The sequence below is a fragment of the Carassius carassius genome, chromosome 43, assembly GCF_963082965.1.
Source record: "Carassius carassius chromosome 43, fCarCar2.1, whole genome shotgun sequence".
Lineage (NCBI taxonomy): Eukaryota > Metazoa > Chordata > Actinopteri > Cypriniformes > Cyprinidae > Carassius > Carassius carassius.
In genome coordinates this window covers 22,855,448-22,880,684 of record NC_081797.1, presented here as the reverse complement: position 1 = coordinate 22,880,684, position 25,237 = coordinate 22,855,448, and the positions used below count along the sequence as shown (strand labels likewise).

Here is a 25,237-nt window from a genome sequence, read left to right as displayed (position 1 = left end):
ACGTTCCCAGAATTCTCTGCGTTGCATTTCAAATTTTGTTTGAATTTGATGTTTTTTCTTTGAAATAACTATGTTTCTTCTAAATTTTTTCTCATCGGTTATGTTTATTATGTTTGTATGTTACATAAAATGTTGTTAAATTAATGTTTATTGCATATTTCAGTTTAATGAGTCTCACCATGATGGTGTTTAGTGCTTGTGTGAATGACACCGTGCACCTTCTTATGTATCTTATTATTTAAAAGCTGCTTGTGATGGGCTTTGTTTTACCACATGACTCTCTCATCACCACCTGCTTTTGGTGGTTACCAGTGTAATACAAAGGTACAAAACAGATTTCAGTGCTTCAATAAGTTCATATATTAATATTATATCAGTTAAATTATGGTATTAAACTGTAAATATAAAGTAAAACCGTTAAACCTACAACAGTGTAAATGTATTTTTTACAGTATAATTCTGGCAACCACAGCTGCCGGTTTTTTACCGTATATTTTACGGAATATTTTTAACAGTGTACTGAACTGCAGCACGTGCTGGTTAGAGTGATTCTCGTTCTCGAGTCAAGAACCGGTTGCATCGTTTTTCGGATCATCAGTACACTGAACCAAAACCGTTTCTTTCGGACTCGTCCGATTCGAGAACCGAGGAGCTGATTATACTGGACATGCATGATTCAACGTGAAGCCAACTGACTCACAGCGCGTCTGAACCGAACTGATTCTGTGCTAATGTTAAGAGCGCGGGGAAACCGATGGCTTGTATGAAGGGCAATCTGGCAAAACGCAAGTTCATTTAATAACAAATACATCGCAATGGATTATGTATAGTAAGTGGATCATGGTTTCTGCGCTGATGACACCTAATTTATTTACTTTATATCTTCAAGACTTAAATCCTCCTATGCACATTATTGCGGTTACCGTACTTGGGTGCGTTGTTGCAAGACTCAAATGTAAACTTTTCATGATTATGAGGTTTTTAACTGACTAAAGTTATGATTACTGACTTTATATATTTGAATGTTTGATAGACATGACGCCGCTGAACCGTTTTTTTCAACCGGTTTATTGAATCGAACCGTCCGAAAGAACCGGTTCGCTGAAAATAATCGAACTTCCCATCACCATTAGTAGCACTCTGTTGTTTGGATAAACGAAATAAAGAGGTAAAAATGTATCATGTCAAACTGCTCTTAAAGAGAAAGTGTGTGGCTCTGAAAAGAGCCTTTGTGAGTGGTGTGTCCTCTTGTGTTCACTTGGTTTTGGCGGGTTTCTCGGTCTTCTTGGGCAGCAGCACGGCCTGGATGTTGGGCAGCACGCCGCCCTGAGCGATGGTCACTCCGCCCAGGAGTTTGTTGAGCTCCTCGTCGTTGCGCACCGCCAGTTGCAGGTGACGGGGGATGATACGGGTCTTCTTGTTGTCCCGAGCTGCGTTTCCAGCCAGCTCCAGGATCTCAGCCGTCAGATACTCGAGCACAGCGGCCAGATACACCGGAGCACCGGCACCGACGCGCTCGCCGTAGTTTCCTTTGCGGAGAAGCCTGTGAACACGACCGACGGGGAACTGCAGTCCTGCTCTGGAGGAGCGAGTCTTAGCCTTAGCTCTGGCCTTACCTCCAGTTTTACCTCTGCCACTCATTATTCAGATACTGTTGTAGAATATATACTGCAAATCAACGCAGAAATGATAGAGTCGTGGTTTGCAGATCGGTTTATAAGAGACTGTGCTCGTCGTCTATTGGTCAGAGTCTGTCACAGCTGTAAACCAATCACCGCAAGCCCCTCAAAACTCCAAGCCCCGCCCCTCTGTACCACGCTTTCCTTTTAATGTTGAAAAAAATGATACACACGCAGAAAACGAATATACATTTATTTGCAAATAAAACACGTGATTAAGTACAAAAGATGATAAAATAACGGCAAGATAACAAAGGTATAAAATCACACAAATTTTGATAAAAACGGTTGCTCTTGATGTTCCTTTCAAATCAAGTCTGTATTGAATAGCACTCCTTTCAATAATGTTTAATCGGAAATTTTATTCAGCAATCTGTTGTAATCACGACGCAATCAATCGAAACTTTTAATACAACGTACATTTATTTTAGACTCCATTGTGCTTAATACTAAAGTAACATTTTATATGCTCTTAAATGCCCAAAAAGCATTAAAATCAAAGCCATCAGAATCATAGAATTACACAGAAGAACAGATCAAGCCCATTGGTCACATACAGATAAGAGCTCAAACCCCAAACAGTGAAGTCTTTTACATAACTATCTCAAAGACTTTTACTACCGTGGTATAGGACTGCTGTGTATAACATAGTGATGGTTCGTTCGCGAATGAGTCGACTCTAAGAGCCGGCTCTTGTAGGTGAACGACGGGAGCTGGCTCGCATATCTGAAGAGCCGACTCTATTTTAAAAAAAAAATATAGCCTATAGAAATAAAATCATTATGTAATAATGAAATAATGGATGCATTTTATTTCTTTTAAAATAATTGACTAATTCAAACAAAAAAAATATATATATTTCGACTCTGATCAGCCTCACATTCTGTTCCTGTCAATCATACACGAGGTGTCAACCAATTATACGGCATTAGGGAGGGGCCAATCCATCACACACAGTGTCAAACTCGGAGGAGAGGAAAGGAAAAACAACAGCTTTTGAAAACAAAACAGAAGCAGGAAAATGAATCGGAAGCACAGCAGCATTTGAAATCATTTTAATGATCATCAGCCCCTCGAAAGTAAGGCAGCTTGCATTTCTAAATGCAAAACCTCTCATAAAATAAAAATATGATCAGCATTGTGTGTGTGTGTTCATGCTAGTTATACAAAACCTAACTGTTGAGATGGTTCATGCTATGTAACATGCCAAAAAGAGGGACCAGTTTAATTCTTTCAGTTATTTACCTTTCTTTAATATGGATTCTATTATGTTGTTCAGATTGTATTTATTTTGTAATGTTTCTACATTCAAAAGTTGTAATTTAAATGCAAATGTTTAATAGTATTCTTTTTTCATAAATCAATGCATTTTTAAAGATACTGTGAGAAATTGCGAGTATGATTTCATTTAATTAGAATTTTCACACCTATCATGGTCAAAACACTTTTTAAAGAGCAGTTTGTGAACAAAAAGAGCCGGCTCACGAAAAAGAGCCGATGCCCATCACTAGTATAACAACGGGTTTTATCTGCCAATCATGCAAACTTACACTGCAAGCTCTTTAAGTGATAAAATGGGTGGCTCTTAAAAGAGCCTTTGTGTCTCTGAGTCGGTTCGGAGCTCTACTTGGAGCTGGTGTACTTGGTGACGGCCTTGGTGCCCTCAGACACGGCGTGTTTGGCCAGCTCTCCGGGCAGCAGCAGACGCACGGCGGTCTGGATTTCTCTCGAGGTGATGGTGGAGCGCTTGTTGTAGTGAGCGAGACGAGACGACTCACCGGCGATGCGCTCGAAGATGTCGTTGACGAAAGAGTTCATGATCCCCATCGCCTTCGAAGAGATCCCGGTGTCAGGATGAACCTGCTTCAGCACTTTATACACGTAGATAGCGTAGCTCTCCTTCCTGGACTTTCTACGCTTCTTTCCTCCTTTAGCAGCGGTCTTAGTGACGGCCTTCTTGGAGCCCTTCTTGGGAGCGGACTTCGCTGGTTCAGGCATGTTAGTTCACGATGAGTAGAACAAACACAATAAGTGTTTAAGCTCATGGACTGGGGATTTATTGAATGCTCATGCTAATTTAAGAGGGCTGGCTGCTGTTCCCTGATTGGGTCTTTTGCACAATGAATGACAGGACATATTTCATTGGTTAGAAATCCTCGGGCTAGACAGACACATCAGCCAATCACAGGCTTCTAAATCTGACTGCTTCCGGTCTCCTCCCACACACGCTTCTTTGTCTCACTTTCCCGCTCAAAACGTGTGATAAACACACAACGATTAAGAAAGATAAATTAAATATGTTCATTGTTTTGCACAATAAATTAACACGGCCTCCATTTAATATTAACCTGTTTAATGCCAAAAAATAGTCAAAAAATGTCATATATAATAGATCAGTGGTCTGAATGAGTTTCCCGCTCAAGATGTCTGTGATAAACACACACAGATTAAGAAAGAAGAAAAAATAACTATTTTTGTACATTAAATTAGCACGGCTTTCCTTTAATATTAACTCGTTTAATCACAAATTTGTTCCCATATATTAACACATCCAAATTATAAGTAACCTCTTGAAATATGTTTTATGGTATGTTACAATTGTGGCCAGTGAGATAATGTGTTTACTGAATTAACACATTTCTGCAGCCATTAAAATGTTATATATCTTACCCCAGCTGTTTTAAACTGTTCTATCACATCATAGGTTTATCATTATGAATCATAATCCTTATAAAACAAAATCACATGGGTTAAAAGAAGTTGATACACCAATAAAATTAACTCAAATCGATAGATATTTAACAGTTGGTTCAGATTATGTATGTGTATAATCATTAGTTTACAAGATATTAGTGAACTCTTTTTGAAAACGTGGGTGGCTCTTAAAAGAGCCTTTGTGGTTTTCTGCTAACACGGACGGGTTTATCCTCCGAAGCCGTACAGAGTGCGTCCCTGTCGCTTCAGCGCGTACACGACGTCCATGGCGGTGACGGTCTTTCTCTTGGCGTGCTCGGTGTAGGTCACGGCATCGCGGATCACGTTCTCCAGGAACACCTTCAGCACACCACGGGTCTCCTCGTAGATGAGACCGGAGATACGCTTGACCCCGCCGCGGCGAGCGAGACGACGGATGGCGGGTTTGGTGATGCCCTGGATGTTATCCCGAAGAACTTTACGGTGACGCTTAGCGCCTCCTTTCCCGAGCCCTTTACCGCCTTTACCTCTTCCAGACATTACTGCAGATCTTCAAGCTTCTACGTTGTACAATATAACGTGTAAAAGCAGACAGTGCGCGAGAAGAGCTTTACAGTAGTCTACAGGACCTAGTTGAAGCACACGAAGGCGGGGCTATTTGCTTTCTCTTTCTCTCTGGGCTTATTGGCGGGTCGAACCTAGGGCGGGGCTGAGCGAGAGCGGGCTGATCCTGAGACCCGCAGTGACGGATTGATTGACAGCTGCTGTCAGAGACGCTAAAATGGAGAGTGACTGTAATGACGCAAGTAGCTTTGCAACAGAGCGATCATTTGAAGTAGAGGACTTTTCTCCCCCACTTTCACCTGAAGTGGAGGGTGTCGAGGTGTCTGTTCATGTCAATTCGAGCCGCTGGCTCAAACTGCGGTCTTAACTCCCGCACCGCGTTGCTTTTCAGTGCGAGCTGTGTGGAGAAGCCCATTTCCACCTCCATTGCTTTGGAGAAGCAATCCCGTGTAAAATGCCCCTTACGAAAATTAACCATGGTTTTACTACAAATAAAACCAAAAAACCATGGTTACTATAGTTAAACCATGGTAACCACAAATTAACCATGGTTTTGCTATATTAACCATGGTTTAACCATGGTATTTGTAGTAAATCTGTGGTTATACAAATGTATAGTCAACTCGCCAAAAAACCATGGGTTACTACAGTTTTACTATAATAAAACCATGGTTATTTTTCGTAAGGGGCAGTTTGCACACTCGAGCTCTAGGCGGGAACTTGCGGTCTTCCAGGCCAAGTGCATGCAACCACTGGCGCTTAATTTTAAAGTCTGCTGGTAAACTATGCAGTCCAGCAGTGCTGTCGCAACTAGCAACACACCTCCGTACCATCCTGACCACTGTACTAAATACAGATAAATCTACGCTAACTTGAAGATCTAAATAATTATATAATTGCTATGCTAAATAGATGCTATAATAGTTTATCCTGGTCGTTACCAATACTCGCAATTCCAGCTCCTGACTCACTACAGTGATTTTGATGGTTTTATACTGCCAAGGGCGTGGTAGCTCGTACCAAGGGGCGTGGTGAGCTGGAAACTGCTTACGTCACCTGCCACCGCTTACGTCACTTGCCACCGCAACATCCAATAGGAAAAATCAACTGCAGTTCAACCTGAAGAGGGCAGCACTCACACGTTTTTACACCATATATTGTAGAATTAAAACACTTTATACTCAAATGTCATTAAAGTTACTCGAATCAATGACCAGCACTAATAAAGCCCCATTCTTATAGATCATTAACTAAAAAAAGTTGTTTTAGGGTTTAGTTACTCTTTAAACACGTGTATTTCACACGTAACAACACATATTTAACGCGTTAAATACGTGTAATTTTATGGCGTTATTTTTGTGCCTCAATCTTGAGTAATTGTACGTTTTGAGCACAGAGAACTATATTTTGCAAGCACATTACATTATATTTTGAACAGAAATTAACAATCTCAAAAAAAAAAAAAATGTGCTTGAGCAAAGAATAATGATTCTGTGCTCAATAAATGTATTTGCTTGTTTGCTATTATCCATATTAACGTGCAGTAACCCCTCTCATGCAGTTTACTTAGGTGCTCTCTCACAAACGTATTCTCTGTGCTCCTGTCAAGTCCCTCTCTCTCTCTCTCTCTCTCTCAACCTCTTAATTCTGAGCGTGCTCAACTCTTGATACACGCTAGCTCAATTTACAACAGCGACAATTGACAAGTATGCCACAAAATCAACCAATGGGAAAATTAAAGGTCAATTGTGATTGGCTGTTAGTCTCCAATCAAATCGCTAGTAGAACCAAAGCCCTATCCTATTTAGAATTCAATAACGAGCAATGGAAAAATCCAAAAATCATGAAATTCATGTATATATTTGTCACTCAAACTATTGTAAACTGAAATCCTGTCGCCCCTCTAGTGGACATTAAGTGTTAAGGCCTTCATTGCTCGGGTAACAAAAGTCACTAGGATTTTTTGGGAAGTTAAGTTTGACCAGTCATACAGCAACGCGAGTCAGACGAGTCTGAAGATCTGAGCTGAATTTGGTGAAACATTAAAGTTCTAGTCGGTGTCAATTAATCTTATAATAAATAATAACAATGTTTAAATAATTGTTGGCTTTTTCAAGCCCAACAAAGAATACTAAGAATAGAAACATCATTAAATTTAGTATGTAATAAAACTAATATTACTAATTTATTTAATAAATTTAACTATATTAATTTTCACAATTATTTATTAATGTCACACACACATACCTAGTGCCTTTAGACTTAAAAGACGAAAGTAATAAATGTTACAGACATATTATCATGGAACTGTTCAGTCTATTATTGGTTTTTATTTACACTTCACTTTTATCCAAGGAGACAAAACTATTTGCACTGTATTTACAGTGGGACAATATTCATACAATACTATAACCTAGGAATAATTTAAAGGGGTCACTTGCAAGTCACAGCAGCACGAGTTATGTGCCCAACCACATCTGTTTCAAATATTATGCTAATTAACAGTGAGTGGTGGTTTCAGACATTACAGTGCTTCACTCGTACTGACTCTTATTCTGCCAAAATAATGAAAAGACGTGCTGAAGGCGGAGCGATTCGACCAATCAGATGAAAGCAGCGTTTCAGCACCACCCACAAGTGTGCATGAAATATTGAAGCCATAAACCGATTTGTAAACCCAAAACGACAAAATGAGATATAGAGCCAAAAACGAATTTTCCGTTTGTTAAACTAAATGGAAAAATGAATAAACGAGCCATTTTTCCATTGCTCATTATTGAATTCTAAATAGGATAGGGCTTTGGTTCTACTAGCGATTTGATTGGAGACTAACAGCCAATCACAATTGATCTTTAATTTTCCCATTGTTTGATTTTGTGGCACACTTGTCACGCTGTTGTAAATTGAGCAAGCGTGTATCAAGAGTTGAGCGCGCACATAATTAAGAGGTTGAGAGAGAGAGGGACTTGACAGGAGCACAGAGAATATGTTTGTGAGAGAGCACCTGAGTAAACTGTATGAGAGGGGTTATTACTGCACGTTAATATGGATAATAGCAAACAAGCAAATACATTTATTGAGCATGGAATCGTTTTTTCTTTGCTCAAGCGAATTTTTTTTTTTTTTGCGATTGTTAATTTCTGTTCAAAATATAATGTAATGTGCTTGCAAAATATAGTTCTCTGTGCTCAAAACGTACAATTACTTGCTCAGGATTGAGGCACAAAAATAACGCCATAAAATTACACGTATTTAACGCGTTAAATATGTGTTGTTTACGTGTGAAATACGCTTGTTTAATATGTTGTTGATGCATTAAAATTCACTTGTTCCGTTTAAACACTTTTGGCCCCGTCTGCCTTCCATACGCTCCAGTTATGTTGTCACAATGTAACTGTTAGCCGGGATACACACCTTTCAGTATGCACCTGGATAATTTGGTTGCGACCCGCCAATAAGCCCAGAGAGAAAGAGAAAGCAAAGGAGTCATTCCACGAAACCGGTGCGATTTGGACTTAAACAATTTTTTTTTATTTTTTACCTATATATATTACTTTTCTGAACACACCACAACATTAATAACATATTCAACTTCCAGAAAAACATATTTTCCCACCTCAGACATCAAATCCCTGTTTATTATTGGTTACTATTTTAAGGTAAGGGCACTATTAATCTTCAACCCCGTTATGGACACTATGGGAGCTCTCTGAATATGATTATAAAATGCATTTGTAATGAAATCAACATTTTCCTCTTATTCAGATGTCCCTCACCCTTAATTCAATAATTGCAAATATAAAAGTTACATAAAATCTCACTTTTGCTATACTAAAGCCTGAAATGGTCACTTTTTGTGACAGCAACCTCATCATTTTTTACCAAAGTTGTGGTTTAACTTCAGAATTTGAACTAAAATCAGTATTCTTATTATTTATCTGAACATTTCAGACTGAGTTCAACAAACATTAAATTACTTTTTCATAAACTTAAAAAAATAATTAATAAAAACTTAAGTGTAACAGGGTTGAGACTAGGGTAACTGTCACGGCTTACGCTGCTGGAAGGAACACGGAGCCGAGGGATAAACGAAACAAGGATTTATTAAATAAAACATAGGCAAGGTAAGTAGTAAATAACAGGTGGCAAGTGGCAAGTAACAGGTAACAAGTGGACAAGTAGACAAGTTGACAAGTGACAAGTAGACGAGTAACGAGTAGACGAGTAGACCCGACAAAACAGAACTGAAAGGACAAGGCTTAAGTACAAACGATAATTGGGAAAACACAGGTGGATGGCATGACTAAATTAACCGGGACATGGAACACATGGGGAAATAGAATAGACACACCTGGGAACTAATCAAACCGAACACGGAAGACAGAAACTGGGTCACAGAGGCAAAAACACACAAAATGAGTCCAGGTGTGTGACAGTAACGGGGTTGAAGATGGTAACGGGGTTGAAGAGACAAATACAGTTTAACTTATAAATAGTTGTTTTTTACTCAAATTCACTGTAAGATTTTCTATAAACACTGCATTTCAATATGTTACCAAGAAAGACAACAAATATAAATTACAATTGAACTGAGTTTTATTAACCCGACAGCAGGAAAAACAACAATAACAGCTACATTAGAACATTATAAACTGACAAATCGGACTGATTTCAAGATTCAAGATTCAAGAGTTTTATTTGTCACATACCAAATTATATATAGCATACATAACCAGCAGTGAAATGTGAGTCAGGTCCGCTCCATGGACAGTGCAATTATTAAAGAAAATAACACAGATGGAAATATACATAAATATAGCTATGTAAGAATGAAATAAAAGTAAACAATAAAAATATAAGAATAAAATATAAAAAAGATATATATTATAGAATTAAATAGAACGCAAAATAATGTGCATGAACGTAAACTGAAGTCTTAAATATTAAGATGTACAGGGATGTACAATGTGCATATATGCATTTTACTGTGGTCTTAAATATAAGATACACAGGAATGTACAAGAATCAAATGTGCAAACATGGTGACACTGTCAGTGTGTCTATGTGAGGTAGTGAATAAAATGAAAAGGATAAAGTGAACATTAAGTGGAGGCATGAGGATGTTAAGGGGCTGGTTAAGAGTTTAGGAGCCTGATGGCCTGGGGGAAGAAACTCCTCCTGAGTCTCTCGGTTTTTGCCATCAGGCAACGGTAGCGCTTACCAGATGGCAGCAAAGTGAAAATATGGTTACTAGGGTGGATGGAGTCCTTGATGATTTTAGTAGCTCTACTTCTGCAGCGTTTGAGGTAGATGTCCTGCAGAGAGGGGAGAGCAGACCCTGAAATGCGCTCAGTTAAGCGCACAACTCTCTGCAGTGCTTTGCAGTCATGACTGGAGCTGTTCCCATACCACACTGAGATGCACTGAGTCAATACACTTTCTATAGCCCCAGAATAGAAAGTTTTCAGGATTGCTGGTGAGACCCTGAATTTCCTCAGCTGTCGCAGATGGTACAGTCTTTTCCTGGCTTTATTAACCTGAGTTTGAATGTGAGTAGTCCAAGTCAGGTCCTCTGAGATGTTTACACCAAGGTACTTAAAGCTGCTCACCCTCTCCACAGGGGTCCCGCTGATCATAAGAGGAGTATAGGGCTGCTGCGGTTTCTTCCTGAAGTCCACAATCAGCTCTTTAGTTTTGCTCACATTCAGAAAGAGACAGTTGTCCTGGCACCATGATGTTAATTTCTCTACCTCATCCAAGTATGCGGTCTCATTATTGTTGTGAATGAGGCCCAGAACCACAGTATCATCAGCAAATTTGATAATGGATGTGGAGCTGTGCGAAGACACGCAGTCATGTGTGTAGAGAGAGTAGAGCAGGGGACTCAGGACACAGCCCTGTGGGGCTCCTATGTTCAGGGTGATGGAGCTGGAGGTGTACTGGCCTAGCTTCACCACTTGAGATCTGCCGGTGAGGAAATCAAGAATCCAGTTGCAGAGTGAAGAATTCAGGCCGAGGTCTCTGATCGGCAGACTCACACTGCTTAGATTGTTTTCAAAGCGGCCGTAGAAAGTGTTTAGCTCGTCAGCCAGCGACGGATCTGCTCTCACCTCTGCAGAGGATTTATTTCCAAAGTCACAGATGGTCCTTAGTCCTTGCCACATGCGTCAGGAGTCATTTAGCTGGAAATGTGACTCTATGCGTTCCCTGTATCTGTGTTTGGCGGCTCTTACTGCGCGCCGGAGAGCATAGCACAATGCTTTGTACTCGCTCATGTTTCCTGACAGAAGACCGGCGTTGTAAGCAGCAGTTCGTTTGTTCACTGCTGCACGGATTGATCTGTCCACCCACGATTTCTGATTTGAGAATGACCTTGTAGTTATTGTATCTGTGGCTTGTTCGGCTAGCGTGTTTACAAAGCTTAACGTTACATCCGTGAACTCGCTGACGTCAGATGAACTTGCGCGAAACATGTCCCAGTCCACGTCATCAAGAGCCGCCTGTAACGTTGCTTCTGATTGGGCGGACCATCGCGTCACCACCCTCTGCACCGGGGGATCTTGAACGAGCCGTTGTTTATATTCCGGTGTGAGGAAAATGGCGGCATGGTCCGATCTGCCGAAAGCCGGTAGTGAGCGAGCTTTGTAGGCATTCTTAAACTGAGTGTAGCAATGATCCAGTGTATTCGGTCCTCTGGTTGGACAGGATATATGTTGATAAAAATTAGGCATAACTTGCCTGAGTTTGGCTTTGTTAAAGTCCCCAGCGATGATAATAGCAGCGTCAGGATGTTTGTTGATATAGCCGCTGAGCGCGTCGTGAAGCTCAGACAAAGCCAAACCGGTGTCTGCTTGTGGTGGGATGTAAACAGCAGTTATGATGATCGATGAAAACTCCCGGGGCAGATAGAATGGGCGGCAAATAATGGTTAAATGTTCCAGATGAGGCGAGCAGGAGCGCGACAGTGAGGAGATATTCCTGGGATCACACCATTTCTTGTTAATCATGAAACACACTCCTCCGCCTTTGGATTTGCCGGCCTCGGCTGTCCTGTCCATCCGTAAAACAGAGAAGTTTTCAGACGGCGTTACAGCAGCGTCCGGGACCAAGGGCGTGAGCCACGTTTCAGACAAGCAAAGGATGTTACAGTCCCTAATGTCCCGTTGGAAACTTATCCTGGCTCTAAGATCGTCCATCTTATTCTCCAGAGACTGGACATTGGCGAGCAGAATGCTCGGTAAAGGAGGGCTGTGTGCTCTTTTCCTCAGTCTGTTGCGAATCCCAGCATGTTTCCCGCGGTGTTTCTTGATCCGTCGCCTCGGGTGGTTATTCAGGTGGCCATTGTTCATCTCGGCGTTCCGGAGAATCTCAGATGGCCATGATGGGTTGGAGGATAAAGTGTCCTGAAACAGGTCAGTTAAGCGGTGTCCAATGTCCAAAAGTGTTTCTATGTCGTATATGATCAGTGCAGAGGTAATGTGTGTAAAAAGAGAAAAGCAAAAGTAGGTAAAAAAGTAAATAAAAACATAATCTAAGCGGAGCGACCTGGACGGTGACCGGACTCGGCGGCGCCATCTTGTAAGAGAGGTTCTCTTACGAGAGTTCTCTCGTACTGCGTCTTAGCTAAGACGCTACGGGAAAAGTCTTTTCACGAAATACTGAAGCAAAAAATTATCCTTAATTTAGAATTTTTGTAAAGCGCATTTGCAGCAGCACACAGCCATAGGCGAGACGGCTGGCTCGCTCATTGGCTGCTTTGCGGCAAGTGCACAGCCTATCAAGCGCAGGCTGATGCAATTTCAGACCAATAAGGGCGCTTCTCTTCAGCGAAGCTCACGCATCGCTGGATCACGAAGGAAGCAAGCGCCGACTGATAGGCATCTCATTGGGACGAGCCACTTCTGAAGCTGCTGGCCTTCGCCGCCTTCCACTGCCGTTCCTGCTGCGCTCTCCGGCGCACATATCCTTTCAGTTCTGTTATATCCAACTTTTCTTTATGCGTTTGTGTGTGTTCGCCCTGCGACACACACTCGTAAAAAAGCTTGCTTCTTTTTTAAGATGCCTTCCTGCGGCTCGTCAGAGCCCCACTCAGTGAGGGAGACCGGTATGTCATCTGTGTCTCCTGCCTGGGTTAAGATCATGCAGCGCTCGCGCTCGCTGACGGCGGATGCCCTCACTGCGAGCTGTTGCCATGGTGACTCTGAGGACTCGCTTGGCCTTTTTCTCTGAGCCTGCATTCTCCGCTGCGCTGAGGCGCCGTAAAAGCGCAGCTTCCAGCGGATTCCGGAACCGTCTTCAGCTCAACCGAGCTCGCCGGTTCGCCTTGCTTCACCGGCCTCCCCTGCATCGCTTCCCGATGGGCAGCGCCCGCTGTTTGCCGCCGCGTCATCCGAGGAGGTCGATCTCAGGGCCGCGTCGGGGGAAGAGGATACGCGCTCTCTGCTAGCTTCGGGCAGTGAGGGCTGGGCGAGCTCCGAGGATCTCGCGCCTTCTGCTCAGAAGCCCAGCAGACGAGCTGACATCGAGAAGGAGCCGAGGCGAGTGCTCACGCTGGCCGCGACGAGTCTCGGCCTCGAGTGGTCTGCACCAGCGCCCCCCCTCTAGTTCCCGGCTGGATGGTAGTTTCCTTTCGGATGAGCGTAATTCTCAAAGCCCACCTCATTTCATCCTGAGCTTCACGAAGAGGCGGCAAAGGCTTGGAACGCTCCATATTCAGCGCGAACTCGTTCGTCTGTCTCACTAGCATTCTCCATACTGGATGATGCTAAAAGCAGGAACTACCAGTCACTTCCTCCGGTGGAACAGGCGATAGCGATGCACCTTTGTCCGCCGTCTGCTGGACGGCGGACGAAAGCGGTGTTGCCATCTAAAGCCTGCTGCATGACGTCACCTCTGCTCGCGCAAATCTTTTCTGCTGCTGAGCAGGCTGTGTCTGCACTACACACAATGGCTGCTTCATCGAAGCGCCGGTGTACGAGTTCCGCTGTGGCCGAGCTCTCACCCAAGCACGCCACTGTGTCAGTTCCAGGAATTGTGACTGTCTCAGCGTTTTCTGCAACGCACAAGCCTGCACAGTTGCCCGCTTGCCTGCACACAGAAGCAGTTATCACAACAGCTTCAGCAACGCAGCTCGAGACCCCCGTTCTCGCTCTACCGGCCGTCGCCCCGCGCCGCGGGGTCCGCGGCAGAGAATTACGGTGAGGCCGGGAGCCCCGAAGCAATCCTAGGAAAGCGCCGGTGTACGAGCCGCCGCAGCCGAACTCTCACCTAAGCGCGCCGCTGTTTCAGTTCCAGGGATTGTGACTGTTTCAGCGTCTTTTGCAATGCGCAAGCCTGTACGGTTGCCCGCTTGCCTGCACACAAAAACCATTATCACGGCTACCCAGATATTTCCCGAAAAAGGTGTAATTTCTGGTGTCCCGGCCACGGCCGATGGTGCTATAAATGTAGTGACGATGCCCACTGCTCAGTGCCCATCTCCACATATAAGCACAGCCCTTCACACAGGGCTCGCGCCCATTAAAGCGACTCAGGTCGATCGCGCGCACTGCATAGTAAACGTGCCCACTCCTCAGTGCCCACAATCACTATGTCACACGCGTCATGTGGTTTCTGTAAAAACAAAACCCGTGCACGTTCATCCGGCCACGGCCGATGGTGCTATAAATGTAGTGACGATGCCCACTCCTCAGTGCCCAGAAACACTATGTCACACACGGCGCGTGGTTTCTGTAAAAACGAAACCCGTGCACGTACGCTCTGCCCAGGCAGACAGCGAGTCGAAAGCAGTAAATGTGCACACTTGCAGCCCACAGTTACTCGCAGACATCACGAGTCCCACGGGACCCGCTCAGCCCTCCCTCAATCGGTTAAGCGCCGGGACGGGGTCGAGGAGGATCGATCTGCCCGCTGTGATCAGCGTGCTCCCCGCCTCAAATGCCACAGGCGTAACGCCCATGTTACAGCACACCGAAGCGCCGCCGTTGCCCAGTCAACAGAGCGCGCTTCGCATCCAGCCCTTAGCCATTCATGCAGATGCATGGTCAGCGCTTCCAGGGGTTTCGGATTGGGTGCTAGGCATTATAATGAGAGGCTACTTGCTGCAGTTTTTTTTTTCGACGCCCTCCACGCTTTTTAGCGTGCGTCGAAACCACGGTCAAAACAGAAGTAGCACACATACTTCGGGCCGAAATATCAAAACTGTTGAGCAAAGGGGCTGTAGAGCCTGTGTCTCAAGCTCAAAGCGAGGGGGGGCTGTACAGCAGATGCTTTCTAGTGCCCAAGAGAGATGGTGGTCTCAGGCCCATACTGGATCTAAGACAGCTGAACAAGGCATTGGTGAAACGCAGTTTCAGAATGCTTACGACCAGGAAGCTCCTCGCGCATATTCGCAGAGGAGACTGGTTCATGTCAATAGATCTGAAGGACGCGTATTTTCAAATACAGATAGCGTCAAGTCACAGGCGATATTTGAGATCCGCCTTCGAGGGCCAGGAATACCAGTTTACAGTCCTGCCGTTCGGCTTGTCCGTAGCTCCTCGTACGTTTACGAGGTGCATGGACGCAGCGCTCGCTCCTCTCAGACTCAGAGGCATGCGAGTGCTGAACTATTTGGACGACTGGCTGATTCTGGCTCAATCACGAGGGGAGCTCATGGAGCACAGGGCCATTTTAGTCGATCACCTCGAGAAACTCGGTCTCAGTGTCAACTGGATGAAGAGTTCGCTGAACCCCAGTCAGACGATACTGTTTTTGGGTTTAGCTCTGGACTCATGACGGCACTGCTGTCACCACAGCGCGCGTTGGGCATTCAGCGCGCGGCGAGTTCTCTCCGCTGCGGCGCGACCATTTTGCTCAGAATGTCAGAGGATGCGGGGTCTCATGGCCTCAGAATCTCCAGTTCTGCAGTTGGGCCTGCTCTGCATGCGCCCCCTGCAGTTCTGGCTGAAAGCGCGGGTACCGGGTCGACTGCGTCTCAAGGTCAATCAGGGCTGCGTTACAGCCCTGAAACCCTGGACAGCAAACGACTGGTACCAATCAGGTGTAAACCTGGGGACTTCCTCGAAAGTGAAAATGGGGAGCGCTGCTCGAGGGCAGACCGTCCTTTGGCCTGTGGTCAGAACGGGAAAAGCTCCAACATATCAACTGTCTGGAAATGCTGGCAGTGGAGAACGCGCTGACGCGCTTTTGTCCCCGAATCAAGGGCCGCCACGTTTTAGTCCGTTCGGACAACATGTCTGTTGTGTCCTACATAAATCGCCAGGGCGGTTTCGGGTCCCGAAACCTGTACAGGCTGACGGAACGCCTCCTGGTTTGGGCTCAGTGCAACTTGCGCTCGCTGAGGGCAGTTCATGTGCCTGGGCTACAGAATCTGGGTCCAGACAGGCTGTCCAGAAACAACATTCCCACGGGCGAATGGTCTCTACACCCGCAAACAGTCCGGCTGTTGTGGGAGAAATTTGACAGGGCGGAGGTGGACCTCTTCGCGTCCCACGAAAACGCTCACTGCCCCGCGTTCTTTTCCAAGAACGAAAGCGCGCTGTCACGGAGATGGCCGTGCTGCCCGCTTTATGCTTTCCCTCCCGTCTCCCTCCTTCCGCAGGCGATAGAACGGGTGAGAGAAACGAGATGTTTAATACTGCTTGTAGCACCTATTTGGAATAACCAACCATGGTTCCCAGATTTGATGCGGTTAGCAGACATCGCCCCGTGGCCAGTGTTGTTGAGGAGGGACCTCCTCTTGCAGGCCAGGGGCTCGATTTGGCACCCTCAACCGGAGTTGTGGTCCCTCCATGTGTGGGCGCTCAACGGTTACCCGATGAACTCTCAGTGGGAGTGCTGAACACCATCGCTCAGGCTAGAGCTCCGTCGACACGACGGCTGTATGCCTCGAAGTGGTCGGTGTTCTCCAGCTGGTGTACAGCTCAGGGATGTTCACCCCTTAGTTGTGAGGTGGCGGAGGTTCTCTCCTTCCTACAGGAGCTGTTGGATAAGGGCAGAGCCCCATCCACGCTCAAAGTTTATCTGGCGGCCATCGCAGCGTTTTCTGAAACAGCGCTCGGTCAGTCAATAGGAAGGAACGATTTGGTCATCCGCTTCCTTAGAGGAGCTAGGAGGCTGAATCCTCCCAGACCTCCATCAGTCCCTATATGGGACCTCGCGGCTGTTTTGGAGGCCATGAAGGGTCCCCCTTTTGACCCTATCCAATCGATTAGCCTCCAGCATCTGTCGTTCAAGATGGTATTCTTGTTGGCTCTCGCTTCAGTGAAGCGTGTGGGTGACCTGCACACGCTCGCAGTGAGCCAGTCGTGCTTGGAGTTTGGGCCTAATGACTCAAGGGTCATACTCAAACCTAGGCACGGTTATGTGCCAAAGTCCCTCAGCACGCCGTTTCGGGCTCAGGTTATTGCCCTGTCTGCCCTGTCGGTGTCAGGAGAGGATGGAGACTCGAGTCTTATTTGCCCTGTTAGGGTTTCAAAAGCTTATGTGTCTCGCTCCGCTGTCTTTCGACAGACTGAGCAGCTGTTTGTCTCGTTCAGTGGACGTTCCAAGGGAATGGCTGTTTCGAGACAGACTCTATCCAGATGGGTAATTGACGCCATAGCGTTAGCTTACGCTTCCAGGGGCCTTCAGTGCCCACTGGGCGTCAGAGCACACTCCACAAGAGGCGTCGCCTCGTCGTGGGCGTGGTCTACTGGGATCTCCTTGCAGGATATATGTATGGCGGCAGGTTGGGCCTCGCCGTCTACATTTATCAGGTTCTATAACCTGGAGGTTCCCGCCTTGCAAGCAAGGCTGCTGTCGGTATAGCCGAATCAGGGCCCTGATGAGAATTCTGAGTTCGTGAGCGTTATGCGCTGCCGACTGTTATATGGGCAGCATTGCATAAGACCTGCATTGCCACATTGGTCAGGCCTTGCCTCGACTGTGTGATGTTGTATTGCCGCATCTACGGGTGCTGCTAGATATGGGACGGAGGGCTCCCCCCTTCTCCTGTCCTGGACTCTCTGTGAGTCCCTCGGGTGACTGTGCACTGTAAATCCTGGGCGTTGCTTCAGGTTTATTGGTGTGTGATCCCTGCGCGCACGGCATTTTACATGGGGTTCCCGTAGCGTCTTAGCTAACACGCAGTACGAGAGAACTCTCGTAAGAGAACGTACTCGGTTCTCTCTAGAAGAGGGAACGAGTACTGCGTTCTCTGCCGTGCGTACGATTCACTCTGGTTCGCTTCGCCGATGAAATAAATCAGGTGAGTCAGCCTTTTCGAGCTCCTTTTATAGGGTTGGGCCACACCCGTTTCGGCGGGAAGTGGCATGAAGGGTGCGAAGCGCCCTTATTGGTCTGATATTGCATCAGCCTGCGCTCGATAGGCTGTGCACTTGCCGCAGAGCAGCCAATGAGCGAGCGAGCCGTCTCGCCTATGGCTGTGTGCTGCTGCAAATGCGCTTTACAAAGATTCAAAATTAAGGATAATTTTTTGCTTCAGTATTTCGTGAAAAGAGACTTTTCCCGTAGCGTCTTAGCTAAGACGCAGTACTCGTTCCCTCTTCTAGAGAGAACCGAGGTTACGTTAGTAACCGAGTACGTTCTCAACTCAATCCGAGTTTTACATTGAGTGAGAGAGAGAGAGAGAGATAGAGAGTGTGTGTGTGTGTGTGTAAAACAACAATAACAGTATACATTAGAACATTATAATCTGACTGAATAGGTCCTCAAAATAAATCATATAACTTGTGCATGTGCGCGTGTGCGTGCGTGTGTGTGTGAGGGAGTGAGTGAGTGAGTGTGCATGTACACATGGCATTCAAAGTCTGGCCCACACCTCTTTCAAGATCTCCACATGGCGCTTTGTCACAGGCTTTGGTGGTGGAATGATTTCAAGGACGTCATCAAACAGATACCAGAGAATATCATCCCGAGCTGGCCAGAAGAATCGGTTTGGCCCAACACGATGCATACATTTCACTTGGACATGTGTTTCATCTATGCTAAGGATGATGCCTGGATACAGCTCTTGATCATATCTGAGCATGCACCACTGCCCAAGCAGCTCTGGACTTCCCCACTGGATTTCCTTTTCTGCCCGTGTCTGTGGATTCCCTTCACTGGCTGGCTGCGGGACAGGCACAGCAGTTGGTACCTCCTGGCCAAACTGAAACACTGTGTGTTGAAGCACTTGCAGTTAAACTGCTTGCATGTTGTGCACATGCAGCTGACATCATGGTGTATCAGTTCTCCTGGAGCCAGAGTAATCACCTGGTGGATTCTCATGGTTCCCGGGACTGCTGGTATTTGCTTTGGCATTTTCTCCATTGCACTCTCAACATCCTCATTCTTTACAAAGAGCAGTTTCACTGTCGTGTTTGTCTCAGTCAAGGCCTTGAACAGCTTGTGTGCATTCAGGATATCACACCCCTTTGTCACCATCATGTCAGCTGTTCTTTTTAAGGCTCCCCCTACACCATCCGGGGCTCCTTTGCCATGACTAGCCTCAAAAAAATTCCAAGAGCCAACCTTGAATCCTCTTCTGCTTAATTCTGTGCTAAAAAGGAAGAAGTTCCCTCGTTGTTTGTACTGAGTACAGGGGCCATCACTAAAAAAGTGCAGCACAGACACTTGTGTATGTGTGGCCTGGAGGTAATCCAGCACTGGATTGAGTTGTTGCCATATTGCTGGAGGGCCTTTATGTCTGCAGGGGGAGATGGTGCTGAAGCACACAGGCTCTGGTTTTCCACCAACATACAACACCCCTGTATGCAGAGTGGCCTGCTGGTGTGAAGCCCCAAAGTGGACTGCTTGGACCTGGGAGCTGTATTTGCAGCTGTAATTTTCAGAAAAGTCAATATGTATCAAGGCCTCTTCCCCTGACATGTTCCTCTTCAGCTCGCGGGAGAAGGCATACTGCTGCTTAATGTTAAAGTGATGCTGTTTGAACTGCTGTATGTAGGTGTGGAACAGCTCAGTGAGGTTCTCCTCTGTGCCCTCCACAGATTTTTTGATGGTGACCTTGACAGTTGACCTCTCTTCTCCCTCTTTCTTTTTATCCATCTCTTTATCTTCTGTTACCCACTGGGTGAAAGATACTTTGGTCATACTGCTATATGTACTAGAAATTGGGACACTCTTGTCCTTGCAGTGTACACACTCTCCATACATACAGCTCTTGTTGGATGAGTTGCAGCACACCTTCTCGACCAAGTTTTCAAGATTGTTAGCCTCAATAAGTTTCAGCTGATTGAGCTTCTCAGCCACAAAGCTAAGATTTTCATGCAACTTACACATGCATGTGTCTCGGTCTGAGATTGTTGGATTAACAACCCAAAATGGTCTAAGGTGGCAAAACAGGGAATATGAGATCTTCTCATCTGATAAAAATCTTCTGTGATGATGTATCCACCAAGAACCTCTTCTGCATCTTGACTTTGTTCCTTGTGAGTGTTTGTTTGGTCCCTGTTGTGATCCTACAGACATCATCTCTTACATAGAACATCTTCACTCTGTTCTTGAATTCATCAGTGAACCTGTTGGTCTTCTTCCTTTCAAAGTTAAGACTCTCCTTATGCTGCCAACGCTTACTCGAAAAGCCAAGGGAATCCTCAGCATATCTCTGTAACCTGTATTTTTTGACAATTCTACCTGTTGTCACTTTTGCAATTAGCTGTCTATCCCTTTCTTTGTTGGTCTGCTGATATTTGTTACTGATGTCTTTAATTAGTGATTGGTGAAACAGCAAAGTCTTCCTGATTCTGGGGTTTACAGGGCAATTTGCTGTTAGCTCATTCACCTTTGACCGTGGTGAATCAGAATTCTTCTTTAAACGTTGGCACCTTTTTTTGTATTTTTCTTTCCGTTTTCTTTCTTTTTCCAGGCTTCCCTGAAGTTCTCCTATTTTCTTCTTCAGCCTGTTTCTTTATTTTCTTATTTTTTTCTTCCCATCAACATGTTGCCTACAAACACAATCAATATATTGGTCAATAACGATGAGAAATCGATATGATAGGATAATTGGGGAAATAACACAGGGAAAAGGATGAAAGAAATCAGGGCTCTGTTGAAGGGTAAAAAGTCTTGACAAATCTTTATCCGTTTGAAGGCTGCCAAAACAGCAAGCAGCCATAAATCTGATGTTTTTTTTCAGTCTATCACATGCACACTAAATTAACTACACTTTTTTTCTGAAGTGTTCAAATTTTCCAACACTTTCTAACACTCAGCCTAGTCATTTTCTTAAACTCTTAACTGCTCACTGTTGCTCTACCTTGAAGACCCTTGCTGTGGATACTGCTCTGGGGGATGATCTGGGCTTTGTGGAGGAGTAGTTACGTTTCTCAGTGCTTCTCTCTTCTCCTTGCTTCTTTTGTAAGCTGCTCTCCACTTTCTACGCTTCAGCTGCTGTTGTCTTCCACTTAGCTCATTTATACCTTTCTTTTTTTCCTGTCTCTACATTTTTTCTCCATCTCTGGCGTTCATTTTGCAAGTATTTCTCCCTTTTTTCAAGATCAGCTTTTAGGCGTGCACTATACTGCCTCTGCCTTTCCGCCGTTGTTGTCGGTGCCATCACAGACTCATAGATGTCTGTAGATGTTTAAATTGATATCATTAATGTTTTGGTGATTGTTAAGGACTGTATAATTGACTGGTCTTTGGAAGGTTGTGACCACCAGGGGGCATCGATTAGAATGCAGACGAGATGTTCCTTTTAGGTGTTTTATTGAAATAAAGGTTTAAAGTATATGTGTGTGGTTCTGAAATAGAGATACAGACATAAATCAATAAAAATGTAAACTCTATATAAATAACAAAGAATTATTACATGCCTAACATGTATATAATAAACAAACACAATCAAAATTAAATTATAGTTTTGTTATGTATGACTTGAATGCAGTTGTTATAATAAATGATTATATAATTATAATAAATGAGTTTGTAAATACAAACTTAGAAATGCAGTAGTACACGATATCTCTATTCAAAGATTACTTTGCTGCACATTAACTACAACAATATACAACATGCCAAAATTCAGCTGAACATATAATAATTATGGACTGCAGAGTTACTCCTTAATTTAAACAACGTTACACGTCGTGCAAGAACAGAAGTTATTTCAATTAAGGCACATAAGGTTTGCAGAGCAACACTTTCAGTAATAAACAGCATTCTCAACAATTAAACACAAGAGCAGTACGAAGCTCCGCCATTATACTGTACGACAATGAACAGCAACATGCCGCAACATTATTGAGGTAAAAGTGAGGTAAAAATAACAACAAACTTCAGTATACTTACTGGTAGTTGCACGCACACAATACTAGGAGCTTGTAAATAAGTACAGCGTCACTTTCTTATATTATTTATGAAATAACACTACACAGTCTTTCAACATCAGCGATCTCTTCCAAGTGTTTCGAAACTGAAACTAAAGCTGTCTGCTTCCGCGAGCCGCAGAGCGCAGTGACAATTCTGATTGGCTGCTTCTCAAACAGTCAGTTTTATCTGCCTGAAAGTAGTCGTCCTTCGTCACAATTAAATAAAAATTTATTTCAGAGCAATTTACTTAACACCGAGGTGTGAAAATCTAGGCAGTAATATATTAATTCATTTAAATTACTGGATAACGTCAGAACCAAAGAGTTAAAAACACAACCCCATCACAATCTCACAACCCCGTTATGATCAAATAAGTAACGGGGTTGAGTTTGACGGGATTGTGATTTTTTGCAAAATGGCCACTGCTCTACATGTAGTGAATGACAGGGGAGCACATGGCATGCCTGATTTTAAGAAATTGTGTATATTGTTGAAATAACAAAGATCATTTTTACAAGTAATAGTTTTCTATCTTTATTTGATGTAACAGGGTTGAGTCGTTAAGCTTGACAACAACAATATCACAATACAAATAAGTTATAATTATAAAAGATGGTGGTAACTTGCCCGTGTCTGCTCACAATGTTGGTCAGAATACTTCAATGATGTCACTTCCTGTTATTGATGCCACATAAGGATCAGTTCATTATTTTTATGGGTGAGAATGATGTGCATAACGGGGTTGAGGGGTTACTGAGGGACGGTACTAAATAATGCAATTTTAATGAATAATCATGAACTTACTTAGAAAAAAATCATTAACAGCAAATAAGCACAGATAGATATTTATGGGAAAGGCAAAATGTATGGACTTTTATTTTATTTTATTGTTCATATTCCAAGTACACTTTCATAGAAGGCCACGAGGGACATGACAAAATAGGTGGTGTCAACTGAACAAAAACAAGATAATTTCTAATATAAAGATAAAATGTATATCATGTTTTCAAACTTTATTAAAGGAGACATTTCATTTGATACAAAAAACTTTTAAAAATAGATTTTGGTGACCCAATAGATAAAATACACGTGAAAAGGTCAGAGGGAGTCAAATCGTACCGGTTTCGTGGAATGACTCACATAGCTCCGCCTTTGTGTGCTTTCAACTAGGTCCTGTAGACTACTGTAAAGCTCTTCTCGCGCACTGTCTGCTTTTACACGTTCTATTTTTCAACGTAGAAGCTTGAAGATCTGCAGTAATGTCTGGAAGAGGTAAAGGCGGTAAAGGGCTCGGGAAAGGAGGCGCTAAGCGTCACCGTAAAGTTCTTCGGGATAACATCCAGGGCATCACCAAACCCGCCATCCGTCGTCTCGCTCGCCGCGGCGGGGTCAAGCGTATCTCCGGTCTCATCTACGAGGAGACCCGTGGTGTGCTGAAGGTGTTCCTGGAGAACGTGATCCGCGATGCCGTGACCTACACCGAGCACGCCAAGAGAAAGACCGTCACCGCCATGGACGTCGTGTACGCGCTGAAACGACAGGGACGCACTCTGTACGGCTTCGGAGGATAAACACGTCCGTGTTAGCAGAAAACCACAAAGGCTCTTTTAAGAGCCACCCACGTTTTCAAAAAGAGTTCACTAATATCTTGTAAACTAATGATTATACACATACATAATCTAAACCAACTGTTAAATATCTATCGATTTGAGTTAATTTTATTGGTGTATCAACTTCTTTTAACCCTTGTGATTTTGTTATATAAGGATTATCATTCATAGTGATAAACCTATGATGTGATAGAACAGTTTAAAACAGCTGGGGTAAGATATATAACATTTTAATGACTGCAGAAATGTGTTAATTCAGTAAACACATTATCTCACTGGTCACAATTGTAACATACCATAAAAAATATTTCAAGAGGTTACTTATAATTTGGATGTGTTAATATATGGGAACAAATTTGTGATTAAACAAGTTAATATTAAAGGAAAGCCGTGCTAATTTAATGTACAAAACAACAAAAATAGTTATTTTTTTCTTCTTTCTTAATCTGTGTGTGTTTATCACAGACATCTTGAGCGGGAAACTCATTCAGACCACTGATCTATTATATATGATATTTTTTGACTATTTTTTGGGCTTAAACAGGTTAATATTAAATGGAAGCCGTGTTAATTTATTGTGCAAAACAATGAACATATTTAATTTATCTCCTTTCTTAATCGTTGTGTGTTTATCACACTTTTGAGCGGGAAAGTGAGACAAAGAAGCGTGTGTGGGAGGAGACCGGAAGCAGTCAGATTTAGAAGCCTGTGATTGGCTGATGTGTCTGTCTAGCCCCAGGATTTCTAACCAATGAAATATGTTTCTGTCATTCATTGTGCGAAAGACCCAATCAGGGAACAGCAGCCAGCCCTCTTAAATTAGCATGAGCATTCAATAAATCCCCAGTCCATGAGCTTAAACACTTATTGTGTTTGTTCTACTCATCGTGAACTAACATGCCTGAACCAGCCAAGTCTGCTCCCAAGAAGGGATCCAAGAAAGCGGTCACTAAGACCGCCGCGAAAGGAGGAAAGAAGCGCAGAAAGTCCAGGAAAGAGAGCTACGCTATCTACGTGTACAAAGTGCTGAAGCAGGTTCATCCTGACACCGGGATCTCTTCGAAGGCGATGGGGATCATGAACTCTTTCGTCAACGACATCTTTGAGCGCATCGCCGGTGAGTCGTCTCGTCTCGCTCACTACAACAAGCGCTCCACCATCACCTCGAGAGAGATCCAGACCGCCGTGCGTCTGCTGCTGCCCGGAGAGCTGGCCAAACACGCCGTGTCTGAGGGCACCAAGGCCGTCACCAAGTACACCAGCTCCAAGTAGAGCTCCGAACCGACTCCGAGACACAAAGGCTCTTTTAAGAGCCACCCATCTCATCACTTAAAGAGCTTGCAGTTTAATGGTTATTGGCTAGATCTTTAGTTTGCA

General features: G+C 44.2%; 6 protein-coding genes across 6 annotated transcripts in view; 3 read left to right on the top strand and 3 right to left on the bottom strand.

Annotated features, from left to right (window-relative positions):
- Positions 1 to 23,869, top strand: part of LOC132125338 (histone H4) — a 155,476-nt gene extending 131,607 nt beyond the window's left edge. The window contains exon 2 of the mRNA XM_059536717.1: positions 23,508 to 23,869. Coding sequence (XP_059392700.1) covers positions 23,510 to 23,821 — 312 coding nt within the window. The 5' untranslated portion in view covers positions 23,508 to 23,509 and the 3' untranslated portion in view covers positions 23,822 to 23,869. The remainder of the gene's footprint in view (positions 1 to 23,507) is intronic.
- The window catches only part of LOC132125334 (histone H2B), a 471,182-nt gene that overhangs the window by 294,017 nt on the left and 151,928 nt on the right, over positions 1 to 25,237 (top strand). The gene's annotated exons all lie outside the window — the stretch shown is intronic.
- LOC132125331 (histone H2A-like) lies at positions 1,208 to 1,683 on the bottom strand. The gene has a single exon (XM_059536709.1). The coding sequence runs from the start codon at positions 1,639 to 1,641 to the stop codon at positions 1,255 to 1,257; it is 387 nt and encodes a 128-aa protein (XP_059392692.1). The 5' UTR covers positions 1,642 to 1,683; the 3' UTR covers positions 1,208 to 1,254.
- LOC132125337 (histone H2B) lies at positions 3,229 to 3,771 on the bottom strand. Its single transcript, XM_059536716.1, has one exon. The coding sequence runs from the start codon at positions 3,675 to 3,677 to the stop codon at positions 3,303 to 3,305; it is 375 nt and encodes a 124-aa protein (XP_059392699.1). The 5' UTR covers positions 3,678 to 3,771; the 3' UTR covers positions 3,229 to 3,302.
- On the bottom strand, positions 4,283 to 4,938 carry LOC132125343 (histone H4). Its single transcript, XM_059536721.1, has one exon. The coding sequence runs from the start codon at positions 4,911 to 4,913 to the stop codon at positions 4,602 to 4,604; it is 312 nt and encodes a 103-aa protein (XP_059392704.1). The 5' UTR covers positions 4,914 to 4,938; the 3' UTR covers positions 4,283 to 4,601.
- On the top strand, positions 24,743 to 25,178 carry LOC132125335 (histone H2B). Its single transcript, XM_059536714.1, has one exon. It carries the CDS (start codon positions 24,758 to 24,760, stop codon positions 25,130 to 25,132), a length of 375 nt encoding a protein of 124 aa, XP_059392697.1. The 5' UTR covers positions 24,743 to 24,757; the 3' UTR covers positions 25,133 to 25,178.

What these genes read in the sequence shown, in the direction of transcription:
- LOC132125331 (XM_059536709.1), bottom strand. Translation starts at nt 1,641, where the DNA reads ATGAGTGGCAGAGGTAAAACTGGAGGTAAGGCCAGAGCTAAGGCTAAG.
- LOC132125337 (XM_059536716.1), bottom strand. Translation starts at nt 3,677, where the DNA reads ATGCCTGAACCAGCGAAGTCCGCTCCCAAGAAGGGCTCCAAGAAGGCC.
- LOC132125343 (XM_059536721.1), bottom strand. Translation starts at nt 4,913, where the DNA reads ATGTCTGGAAGAGGTAAAGGCGGTAAAGGGCTCGGGAAAGGAGGCGCT.
- LOC132125335 (XM_059536714.1), top strand. Translation starts at nt 24,758, where the DNA reads ATGCCTGAACCAGCCAAGTCTGCTCCCAAGAAGGGATCCAAGAAAGCG.